Here is a 13288-nt window from a genome sequence, read left to right as displayed (position 1 = left end):
AGACAAAAAAAATACACTATTGATAATGGCAAAATGGTAAGTAGAAATGGTGTTGCCATTTGAGCTGTAAATAATAGATGGAAGAAGTAATTTGAGCTATTGTAGAGGTATGCAGATTTTATATATACATACATTATGCACACGCAAAAAAAGAGAGAAATTTTTATACCAAAACATACAGTTGCTTTTTCTTTGATAGCAAATAACTAATGAAAGTAATAAATACCTTCCCAATAATTTGTGGCTCTTGGATGAGGTCCCTGTAACACTATCCTGCCCGGACTGTTCTGCCTTCCCACCTTGTCTATGTCCAACAGTCTCCAGTATTGCTTAAGTAAGAAAATAGTGTGCATCCTTGACAAGTTTATCTAAAGACAGCAATAAGAGTAATTATTGAGGTCAGATTATTGGGGCTTGCCTATAGGAATTTTGCAGGACGTTAGTCTACCTCATCAGACTTTTTTACACCAGAATGTGGCTTGATTGTTGAGATCCGAGTCTGCATCTTCTCCCTCTATCTAGTCCCTCTGGCTGCAAAGGGAGCCCTGTGTTAGACAGGCTTTAGAGTCTGGCCCTGACGTAAAGACTCTATTAATGTATTTGAAAAAAAGATGGTGTGTGTCAATATCCAGGTTTAAAATAATAAGTAAAAGTTATTGGTGAAATTAACGGAATATAAAAATTGTTAGCAAAATAAGTGAACAGAAAGGTAATGTTTCTGAATTCACCATAAAAAATAATGCCCCTTCAGCAAAGATGCCAGATTTTATTTTGAAGTACATGTTGATAAAGAGTAAAAATTTACTCTTAAAAAACCTGTCTTAGGTTGTAAATGAGCATGGCTTGGAGTAATACCTAAATTGTGGTTACTGCATAGCCTTTGAGGCTCTGTTCCATCTCTTGTAATGCCTGTTTTGCCTTCCTGGAGTGTCTGTGTCTGTACTGTGTTCAGAACTTAAAATAATCGTGCCAGTCAGTTACAGGTTTCATTTGACAAACCTGCATTGTATAACACCATGTATAGATATAGTCACGTGTTTTTAGGCAGTTTTCTGTTGAGCTCTGGACAAAAGTATTCCATGAACAAAATCTTAACTGCAGACCTAGTGAGACACACAGCAAGAAGGAGAAATCATTTGTGTGTGTGTGATCACTGGGGCTGTTCTGCAGACACTAGTCTCGTGCCTGCTGGGGCTGCACTGGCTGCATAGTTCCCTTCCAACTTATACCTGCTAGATGGAGGCAAGTTACTCCATGGACAGTGTGTGCTTCCTGTGATGGATGTTGCACAGTTTTTTATTATCTCGGAGCAGGTAACATCTAGTATTTTTCTCATATGCCAATAATATTTTATTCATTTTTTCTGAAAGGTTCACCAAACAGGTGAATGTTGGCATATTTTAATAGAAGCCAACTGAGTCAGTAAAAGTAAGATCACTTTATGCAGACAGAGAGTGCTTGTGTGCTGATACTGCTCTGTGTTGGAAACTAATATTGTGAGCTATTGAAACCTCTGCTTCTGCTGCAATTCTTTTTGCTGATCCTGCTGTGCTATGCATTGCCTTCAGTTTGCATCTTATATATATGTTTCCGTAGAGTGGAGGTGTTATTCATCAATTACTAAAGAAAATTTTTAGTACCTCCACCCCTGGAGTTTGTGTTGATAGTTAGTCACAAATCTCTAGTAATAAATATCCCTGTCAGTTGAAGTATGTTCAAAACTTATGCATAGCACCTTCTCATCCAGCTCATCTAGTTTTTCAGCACACTGGTATTTAATTAATGTGTAATTTCACCCTTGGAATTATATATAGTTTACCTTTGATGGTATTGTAAACTTGGAGTGGTTTTACGGGATTATAACTTGATTTCCAGTCCTGCATCCTTATCAAAGCTTCAAAATACTTTGTCATTGGAAGAAAAAATAAAACCTAATGCAGCTCTAAAGTCCCAGAGGGATTTTACTGGTCAGTCCACTACAGACATAGCTTATTTATGTTACCTAGGAATGAAGAAAGTGCAAATGGTAGCAGAACCCTGTAGTGCAAGTTATATAAATATTTCAGTTACTTTTAAGAGTGACTCTTAAGGAAAGATTTTGTAATAACGTTGAATGTATTTGCTCATAACTTCATATCTAACTCATGAAAATGGATAAAGGTTAAATGGTTTTAAACTATTTTGTCGTACAGAGATTTTGTTGGAGAAAATTCATTGGTAATTCGACCAAATCTTGAAAGTTTTAGTTTCTACTTCGAGCTTTAGCTTCGGGTTTGGTCTCCTGACAGCTCCGACTGTAGCTTTTGTCTGTCCTGTAAACAAGCACGATAGATGCTGAGGGGTGAATGCACTTTACATTCTAAAATAGCATTTTAAAGATTTCTGTTAGTGTGTAGTTATAGTGAGCATTACCTTCCTAAGCATAGCCAAGCTCTTTGTGCTTTATGAAAACAAAAGAGCCTTTAGACCAGATCTTGTGAATAATAAGCTAATTCAGAGTGAAAATAATTCAATTATACGTTAATTGCTTTTGGAGCTGTAGCAGAGGGATTGTACTCTGGTCTTAGATGTGTAATGCTTTTTTAAGTGGCTCAAAGAATGATGAAACTATGATCCAAACAATGTGTTAAAGACAAACACAAGGGAAATATTAGGTTTAATGGGGTTACACTGACACGAGGCAAGAAAAGGATGTAGCTAATTGCTCATCTAGAGCTTGATTGTACCTCTCAAGTTAAGGTTCAGTCCATTTTGTAATTCTGTGATGGGTAGTATGGTATTTACAGGTTTTTTATAGATCTGTGATTATTACAGAATCACAGGATTTTAGTGGTTGGAAGGGACCTCGAAAGATGATCTAGTTCAACCCCCCTGCCAGAGCAGGATCACCCAGAGCACGTCACACAGGAACGTGTCCAGGGAGGTTTTGAATGCCTCCAGTGAAGGAGACTCCACAACCTCTCTGGGCAGCCTGTTCCAGTGCTCTGTCACTCTCACAGGAAAGAAGTTCTTCCTGATATTCACATGGACCCTCCTATGCTCCAGTTTGCATCCATTGCCCCTTGTCCTACCTTAGCGGTATTTCAATTTTAATGACAGTATCCAGTATACTATGTGCCTATTTTTAAAAAGAAACATAAATTTTGTGGGCCAGAGCCTGAAAATGCAGCAAATTGGTGAGACTGGTGTAGCTTAGCTCATTAAACTGGTATTTCTGAAAGCTTTAGTCTCCCAGTTTCTTGTTTGACATAATACTCAGTATTGGGAAAAAAACCCCAAAAAGTAACAGATGCACATGTAAAATGGTTGTCTTCCCAATAGAGATAGCAGATCAAATTCTGGCTTGATGTGTGATGCTAGTAAGAGATGATTAAGGATATTAGTGAACCTGGTGCACAGTATCGCTAGATAGTTCATCAGAAAATAATGCAAACAATGAAAACAGTTGCAGCAGGGATGGATAAAAAGTGTACACCCTGAATGGTATTACAAATACAAAACCAGAGCATCTTTAGATACCAAATACCTTTATGGTTCTTTAAAAATTGAGATTCCAAAAAGTATTGCAGGTACATAGCAGGGTGTGTTTTTTTGTTTGGTTGGGTTTTTTTCCCCCAATATGGGTTTGTGAAGAAAATAGTAAATTCGTCTGATAAAGTGCTTTTTTTGGCTATGTGCTACAAATGGGGCAAAAAAACCCCAGGAAGATAATATGGAATCCTTTAAAACAAACAAACAAACAAACATAAAAACCCACACACCAGAAAACCATGCAAAGCCAGGAGATAATTCCAAGAGAAATCTGATATAAAAATTCAAGCATCATTCTGTGAAAAGTTGTTTTGGTTTGGTTTTGGCTTTGTTGTTGGTTTTTTTGGTTGGTGTTGGTTTTGCTTTATTTTTTCCTAGCACTCAAGCATGTATCACATGTAAGTACATTCTAAGAAAACCCTGAAATGAGCTGCTTCCCTCACTGCCACGAGCAATTTAAATGAAGATTTGTTGTCAATGACATTGGGAATCTGGGTGTGTTAAAAGTGTTCCAATAAACAATACCTGCCCAGCAATTTCTCTCTTTTGTTTATAGCATGTTGGGTATTCCCTGCTGTCTTTATGAGAGTCAGAAAGCAAAGAAGCTGCTCTGACACACAGCACTTCCTCTGCCAGGATGGGTTTTCCATGTTTTGATTTGCTTTGCTTCTTCCATGTTTCTTGTCTCTCTTTCACACCTGCCTGTCTGTTTTGATTTGTGCATCCTGTCCCATTTTTATATGTAACAAGCAACTGCATGAATTCTGGCTAGCTAAAAAAGCAGCACCATTTGTTGGATAAGAAGCATCATCTCTCAGTCTAACACTTCCTTTCTGGCAGGGGGAAGGAAGTTCATGTAGAGTGTATTTATCTTGGCTTCCCTGTGCCTTATAGAGAAGGGGCAGGAGGAAAAACAAGTGAGTTTCCACCAAGAAAAGTCCTGTTATTTCCAGATCTGACAACCCTTTCAGGCTGTGCTTTGGCAACACATCAACTTCATTGTGAAGAAGTCATTTTGGCCTCCTCAGGATAGAGATTTATGAAAGTACAGTTCCTGCTACAGTTTTCTAGCTTGCATCAAGGCAAGTGTAGAGCTTGGTGCTCAAACACTTGCTTTAAGTGACCTGATCTGGTGTTAGCAATAATCCCCCCTTTGATGGAAGTTTAAGTCATCTCTAGAGGTCCTTTCCTAAAGATATATCCATTTGCACACTTTCCCTATAAACAAATCCCTTTGTGATTTTACAGTAGCTTCAACCCATACCAGTGGATGTGCAGCCCCTATGAGAACAGGCATGTATGGGGAAATGGCTTATAGAACATTGACAGCTGTAATACACTTAAGGTTATTCAGTCCTAAAAAACAGACAAAAATTTGTTTTCTATCCCCTTTAAACATTCTGCTTTTTCAGTAAATTCCTTTTGAGGAGAGTTTCACCCAACAGGGATGGATATATATATATATATATATAAAAATATTTTTTAAAAGTAATGGAGTTCTAAATTTCTAGATGATGTAATTTGATGGTATTTCATTCTGCCATTTAATTAGAGCCTTGTAAATAATTTTGAGAAAGAACATTTTTCATTTATTAATTTGAGCAATACTACTTTCTTGTACCCCTGCCCTGAAAGTAAATGTTATTATATACAGTGGTCACACTTCTTAATAAATGCAGATTTCAAAAATACAATCACCTGTGATTTTGTCTTTTAAAGTGTAGACCACTTGAGGCAATAAAAGCAGAAGGGGTTGCTTTAAGCCACTTTCTTTAAAGGCAGTCTAATAAGAACAGATTTCTCTGAGGATAGACTCTATGTCCTTGACCTCAGGTGGCCTTTGAAGGGTGATGCTGCCATCCCTAACTTGGAGGAAGAGCTGCTCTGCTGAGCTCTTGGAGAGCAGTTGGCAATTGCAGCATTGCTGCTAGTGCCTTATGAGTGCTTATCCACCTGGATATGTTCTGTGTCAGACCAGTGGCTTATCTAACCTGGTATCTTGCCTTGGTATCTTGTGAGAAAATTTGCTAGTAAGCCTGTGTTTGCTGTCAGCTTGTTTGCAGAGGAAGGACACGGTTGTTTCAGAACCTTGGTTGTATGTAACTGATGTCAGAAAATGTTGCTAGATTTTCCTCTTCTGGAGACCTCCTGCCTGACCTCGGTCAGCTCTTTAAATCTGATCTGCAAACGGCACAAGCATAGTCTTAAAACCTAGTCGGTGAGCAGTATGTCTGACTGCATATGTTAATTTTGTGTCTCCAGTGCTTTATAAAATGAGACCAAGAACTTTTGTATCCTACAGTTTGTAAAGTAGGGACAGAAATACTTGTTTTCTATGCTGTGTTCCTTTCCTCATAAATAATCTTGTTTACCATTCAGTCACAGAGCTCAGTTAGTTCTTTCTGATGTATTATGCTTTTCTTTTTAGTGCCTTTTTTAGTTTTCAAATGTCCTATGAAGAAGTTCTTCATGTATTATAATTATTTTTAAATTATTTAGAAATTTGTCTTTTCATGCTGTCCTAGCTGCAGTAAAGACTCTCTCTAAATAATCAGTTAATCATTCTTTCCTGTACTTAAAAGTTCTTGTAAAAGAACCAAGAGGAAATAACATTTGCTGGAAATCTTTTCACAGCAAAACGTTTGCATGTATAAATACATGCTGAGAGGAACTTGATGTGTATAAATACAATTAGATTATTTTCTTGCAAGATCCAATTACTGAGGATTCATGTAGTATATAGTAAAATGCTTAAATAATATTTTGGAGAGCTGACTCACTGTGCTTTCGCCTGTAATTTGCTGCTGGGTAGTTTGTCACATATTTAATACATAACTAATTTTTTCAAGATTAACAATGTGCATCATGCTCTGTTATCAGGTAGCAAAATCTTTCTTTACATTTGGTTTCCTGCTCATCTACAAGTGGTGGCCACATACATCAGCTGCCTCTGAACTTTCCCTGGTCATACATAATTTGGTAGTATGTAGTGTTTTCCTATCATTTGACCTTCTCCCTCCCTACCCCCTTAACATTTTAAAGGCTCTTTCTCAGTTATGTCTTGAGCAATGAAATAATCAAAATTGGAATTCTGGCCTATCTTTAATTTTCTTATCCTTCTGTAATATTACAGTGCTATTAGACTGTGATGGCTTTGAGAATTTCTCTGATGGGGTGTCTAGAGATGCTTAACTTCTGTTTGGTTTTGAGAGGAATTTCCATTCTCATCTGTTCTGTTAGATTCCGGGTTTAGACAGGACTATTCAACACACATCTAACCCTTGTGTTCAGCATGACTGTACCCTTAGTTTCCCACTTGCAAACAGGGTTAGGAAGTGTATTTTTTTAAAGGTTATGAAGCTGAAATAAAAGTACATGAAGCTCAAATGAGTACCCAGAACTGCACTTGTAATGCTGTTGTGGGGGAAAAAGAAACACAAACCTGTAGATCTCTAGGGCTGAGGAGGAGACATACACATCAGAATCTATACCCTCCAGCCCATGTACTTTGTACTTGCTTAGTTTGTCAGAAAGAAATTTTAAAGCTACATCTAGTAGAACTGAGCTCACTTATATTGATTTTAGTATCTATTTATAGGACATATCAAAATGGTTAGAAAGTGTTCAGAAGAAAGATGCTGGGGTTGTTAGATAGAGGAATGTATGCCTCTTGACCCTCCCGTAAGGAATTTTTGGTTGCTGGATTGGCACAATAACAAGGTCTCAACTTCATAATCTCAGAATGTATTTTCATTACTGAATCCAGTGAGACTGAAAGGATTTTGGGTTGTTGGTCCGTCCTTCAGAAGCTCAAGTTTCGAGCAGACATAACAATCTCAAAAAAATGCACAAAACCTTAGATTTGTTTCTCTTATGTCATAAACACTAAGCAAAATTTTGCCACTTAATGGCAGCGGAATAATGGTTTATAGGATGGAAGTGCCAATGAACGCCAGTTTTCAGTTCCCTTTCTCTGTTTTCATTTCTGGCACTTCTGGGTTTCATCTGAGGCATGGCCACATCAGAGCTTACCAGATGACCTCTACTGAAAGGACTGGTATTCTGGGAGTTGTTTCCATCTTTGTCTTTCCCCCCTGCCTTCCTTCACAGTTGCCTCTCAAAAAATTCCCTTTTCTTCTTCGCAGGTATTCAAGGACATCTCTATCATTATTATTTTGTTTTTTCTTATTTTTGGGAAAAGCAGTAGAAAACGCTGACTGTAGCAGTAAAGACTTTCTTTTTTGACACAGCCTGTTCAGCCTCCTTGCCACTTTTGACCCTGTCCTTAAACTCGGAAACTTGCAACTATAGACATGAGTGGTTTGTTTTATTGCACAGTGAACCATCTTTCCAGTAAGTGGGTGGGAAGTGAGAACATAGGGAGAGATCCACCTTAAGTATCACGAGTCCACAAGCTTGGAAGTGTTTTCAGACATTAGGTAGGTAATGGTAAAGCTGTCTTTTGAAATAAGATTTACAATGAGGCAATTATATCACATGATATAGAAAAAATAAGTGTGTATGCTTGCATTTAATACCATTTTACACATGCAGAGATGGTACAAAGATGCCTGCACACACACAAATATTAAATAGTTAATGCTGCATTTGCCACAATTTTCTAATGCAGCAAAGGTCTTCTGTCTGGGTACATCTTCCATTCACTCAAATGGGGTCACCAGTGGAACAATTCATAATGCTTAATAACACACTTTACCAGTGATGCAGTCTTCAGAATACTGAAATTGATTTTTTCTCCTCTAAAAGCGTGACCTGCCAGTGTAGCCTTTGTCCTGATGTTCCTGGCAGCTCGGGATGTGAGCGCAGATGTTCTGCAGGCATCAGAAGGAAGCAGCCTCAGTGCAGCGCCTCATGCTGTCAAAGGCATTTCATTTGCTGCAGATCAGTGTCTGCTTTGAAGGAGAATAATTAAGGTGTTTTGTTCATTTTGAAATGGGTTCTCAAAATTAGGTTTGTATAATCCAAAGCTTAATAAGGGGCTAGGCAGATATGCATGAGGTGTGAGCATCTTATTAAATTCACAGATATGTACCACTCCTGACATTCAGTGTTAAGGTTAGAACCTAACTTCAGGCAGCCACTTTAATGATGATGGTTAATATGGTTAAAGCTGTTAAAAATACCACAGTGCATCTGGGCAGCTACCTGGGTGTTCTAGGGCACCTTTGCTGAAGTGCTTATCCTGAGACAGCTTTTAAGATAAATGCTGTTCTGTTCACTGCTATGTTATACCTGCAACACAATGATACTGTTATTTCTGCATCACGCAGAGCTCCTGTTTGAAGTTGTCATCCTACGAAGATGAGAGGAACGTTTCCATTAACATTGTTTAGTCCTTCAAACCTGGATGGACAAATTGTTTATTTGTTGTTAGTTGTTGTTTGTAGTTTTACTGTAAGTAAATCAGAATCTACAGTGTTGGTGCAGAAATCTCCAGATTAAGGGTCTGTGTGATGCGAATGAGTCAGTAATTCCTTGCCAACTTGAAGTCTGTGAATGTAATACTCTGCAGTGTCAGACTGCATCTTGTTAGGTAGTTGCACAGCCAGTGCTGTTGCTGTTCCTGTTCCTGAGGGTGTGGACCACACTCTTTTCCACTTATGCTTCCTATCACAGTGACAGTGACAGCAAGTATGGCAAAGTGCAATAAAGCATGCGAGGAGTATAATTCAGTTGTCTTTTAATGCAACTTGACAGCTGCTGGCAAAGCAGGCTGAAATGGTGTTCTTGGAGACTTCTGCTACAGATCACCATCTGAAAAAAAATCCCAATCCCTGCAGCTTCTTCGTACAGAATATATTCAGCTCTGGTCTTTTTTGTGAGGAGTGCCATATTCTTTTACTGAGCTAGCTCTTTGTAATGCTTGCTAATTCTCCACAATTTTGCGTGCTTATTAATGAAAATTTCAGAACAGCAACAATATTCAGCCTCATGTTATTTACTATAACTGTACATTATAATATTACCATTTCTATTGGTGCAAAAGGGCTAATTTAATAATTTCATAATATATACCAGCACTCATTCTTAAATAAGAGCTGAAGTACATTTGCAATCTGATATTTTAACTTGCTGACCTGAAGAAAAAAAGAAGTTAGCTTGTGATAGAAACACACTCCACTCTGTATTTTCATTTTTGTGTCTTCAAAGATGATTTACAGCCATAAAGAGGTAAACACTTCCTTTCTGGCTGTCATCAGAAGCCATAGAGTCACAGCATGACTGAGGCTGGCAGGGCACCTCTGGGGACTGTCTATTCCCAGGGCCCTGCTCAGAGCAGGTCGCCCAGGGCTGTGCCTGGTGGTGATTTGAGTGTCTCAGAGGATGGAGGTTCCAGGGAATCTGTATTATCTTCTTTATGGTTTCACTCTGATGTTTTGATTCTATAGCAATGTACTAACTGAGTAGGCATATTTAGGCTTGTTGCTCTTCTTGTTGTGTACACTGCTAGATCTACTTGTGAATTTTTCAGCTTTCTGTAACTCTGAAGCATCATTTCATAACAGCATTTGTGTTTATTAGGGGATGTGGCATAATCTGCGACTCGGGCTTAGCTGTTTCTGGACCACTTTGTGTCCTTATGGAAACCACGTCTGTTTTCTTTGTTGATCCTCCACAGCAAATTTCTTTCCTATTTGGGTTTTGGTATTTGTGCTGCATGGGTGGGGATGCTATGAGGGTGTAAGGGATGTGGGGTAGGGGGAGGAGCAGTGAAATACTGATCATCTCTTGGAGATTATCTGCTGCAGTGTGTGGAATGTAAGATGTTTGCCTTAGAGACTAGTCAAGCCTTGTTTAAGTCTAGAAATACTACTGAATATGAATCTCTCATCTTTGATTTTTAGAAAAGGTGCTTTTTGTGAGTGAGCAATTCTATTTTAGTAACTTCTTGACACAGGCAACTAAGGCTTTCACTGTTTGACAGGGATTGATGGCCCAGCTGCTTTTCAAGATGATGTTCAGAAGATTGGAAGTCAAGTGCAGATTCTCACTGTTGGACAGTCTAGCCATGATGAAGATGATGGAGAGAAAATGGCAAGTGGCCAACAACAGCAAAGCAAACAAGATCTTAGAACAGCAATGCAGAAAAAAGGTAAGTAGCCAAAGCTGCCTTCATGTTCTTATTGCTTAATAAACATTGACTCCTTTTCTTATTCTCACTCTCAGCCCTGGCCTAAGCAGAGATTGTTACTCTGTTTCTTCTCCTCAGAGCCTGTTAGTCTCTGTGCTAATATATTAAAAAAAAAAAAAAAAATTAAATTCTCTGTCATCCTAAGGAACAAGAGCTCTCCAGGCTCTCAGGGATGTGGCCTTCCCATCTGCAGGCAGTGCAGCTATTGAGGTACCAGGCAGATGTGAATGCTCCTGTCCATCTGTTCACATTTTTATATTGTACAATTCTGAAATCACTTGACGGTTAAAAAAAGAGTATGAAATACCAACATTCAAAATAGAATATTCATTTCAGTTGTGATGTCAGTTAAGGATTATTCATGTTTCACAATATATGCTTATGCTTGCAGAGGCAAAAATTGTATTACTGTGTGTGCAGCATTTCCCAGGCATGGTCCTCAGAAATTAGGGAATCATTTTTTTTCTAGAGGGCTGTATTATTTGGGAGATTGTGTATGTACACATTCATGCATCTGTCCCTTCCTTCCTGCACTGTTGTTATCTCTCATTAGAGGTTAACTGTAGGAAGGGGGGAAAAAAAAAATCCTAAAATGCTCACAAAGCTTTTTCTGAAGTCATTTGCTTTGGAGTTGTTCTTCTTCAGTGTACAGCTTTTGAAGCAAAGATGGCTCAAGCCAAGAGTGCTCTGATGCTTTAAGAATAAACTCTTTGTGTATAAAGAGCAAAATGTAAGTGCAAACTTGACTCATCTAGAATAGACTATTCATACCTCAATGCCTGCCTCTTGTCTGCAGGGCAGTTCTCACCAGGATTCATTTTTTCTGGGACATTACTTTGCAGATGTGAGCAACTTCAACTGAAATGGACAGATTTTCTCTAAGTGTGGTATTTCCTGGGCATTTGAGTCGGAGGGATGTTGGCATGACTAACAAGTTCTGATCTGTGTGGCGATTGTGTTGCCTTAGACCATGGCTCAGAATATTTAATTGTCAGGCGTGCTACTTGCTAAAGCTGATTGACTTAAAAACTATCAACAGACTTCTCAAATTAGGTCAGAACACTCAGATTTTTACTCTGGGGAACATTTCTATTTTTGATGGTTTTTTTTCAGGTTGATACGTTTTGATTCTCCCCAATTTTTTGTTTATTTTTTAATAGAAGCAGTGGGGGTTTTGTTTTGATTTGGTTTTGGTTTGCTTTGGTACTTCATATTCTTAAATATATGATAGTACCCTTTTCTATGCAGGTCTGAGTATACTCCTGACCAGAACAGACTAAGAGTGGACCACTAGTATGCTAGTGGTAAGAGTGGACCACTAGTATGCTACAAGTCTGGAGAGGGGCTTTTTTTTTTCCAATGGGAATGCTGGGGTTTACTTATTTTTGCTAACAACAGAGCTATGCCCTCTGAGACACAAAGAAAGGTATTAAGACATGACTGCAACTTAGCAGCATCTCCATAAAATATTGTTACTATATGCATATGGTTTGCCACTTGGTACAGGCAGAAGAGGCTTGTTAGAAAGTTTTAGGCATCCCAGTGTTCATGGGAAGCTTTATGTAGAGCTAAGGTTTTCCATGTGGAGTCCCACTGCTGCTCCAGTGCTTGCAGCATGTCCTTACTGGCATATCCCCATTGGTCTGAAAAATATTTAGAGTTGCTGTCTGCCATCAGTCCTTCTCTTGCATGGAATAGGAGCAAAAGGAGAAGATCACAGAGATAAATGCTCACTGGCCTAACGAGAAGGCTGAGTCCCATTGGATTTGCATAGCTCTGATTTGTGCTCATTCTGCTCCTTGACTAACTGTGGTGAGAGGCCTCTCTCAGTACGTGTCTGTGTCCCCTGTCAGTCAAGTTCTGTTACACGACAAGAGGTTATGGGCTACCTGACTGTGAAAAGAATATGCTGCTTACAAGAAAATGCCAAATGTTTTATTTGGTTTCTCCATCTGTTGGAAATTGCCATACTAAAATAATTTTCTTGCTACAGGAAATATTTGTCCTTTTGATTTCAGAAGTCTTAATATGCAGAGTTCCTCTCTGGCAAGTAAGTCACTAGAACAGAGCCAGACTTCCATAAGTTTTAATGCTGAAAAACTAACATATAGTTTTCATATTTATCAGTTTCCTCCGTATCTCTGTAAAGACTTGGAAGGAGCAATTTGCTCTCAGTTCCTCTTTGCCACCTGAAGGTATCACTGTTTTGAGATTTAGGGAAGGAATAGATTTGATTCTTGGTTCCAAGAACAAAACAGAAGCTCTCTGGAGCATTCTTCCCCACAGGTCATGAGGGCAGATTTTTCTGTGGCTGGAACAGAATTTCCACCACCAGGATATTGGTGGTGAAATAGTGAGCACTGATGTAAAAATAAGCTGATTTTATTTGTGTGTATGCGAGTGTGGCTTTATTGCACAGCTGCCAGCTGAGAAGATGGACAGTCTCTGTTACCCATGCATAGTTGACTGGAAGGTGGTTGTCATTATTAAGGAAAAATGCTTGTGATTAATAATGAGTGAGATGTACAGGCTTTGGAAATATCTATTGACCTGTGAACTCAGGCCTTCCTTGCATAACCAGATCTTACTGATACATTTTTGCTA

The 13288-nt window shown here is 38.7% G+C and overlaps 1 protein-coding gene across 6 annotated transcripts in view; it reads left to right on the top strand.

The window, feature by feature from the left end:
* Positions 1 to 13288, top strand: part of TUB (TUB bipartite transcription factor) — a 148695-nt gene that overhangs the window by 112309 nt on the left and 23098 nt on the right. For all 6 annotated transcript variants that reach the window (XM_051620912.1, XM_051620917.1, XM_051620916.1 and 3 more), the window contains one exon: positions 10478 to 10645. In XM_051620912.1, the coding sequence (XP_051476872.1) occupies positions 10478 to 10645 (168 nt within the window). The remainder of the gene's footprint in view (positions 1 to 10477; positions 10646 to 13288) is intronic.

The sequence above is a fragment of the Apus apus genome, chromosome 5, assembly GCF_020740795.1.
Source record: "Apus apus isolate bApuApu2 chromosome 5, bApuApu2.pri.cur, whole genome shotgun sequence".
Classification (NCBI taxonomy): domain Eukaryota; kingdom Metazoa; phylum Chordata; class Aves; order Apodiformes; family Apodidae; genus Apus; species Apus apus.
This window is presented reverse-complemented; position numbering and strand designations above follow the sequence as displayed.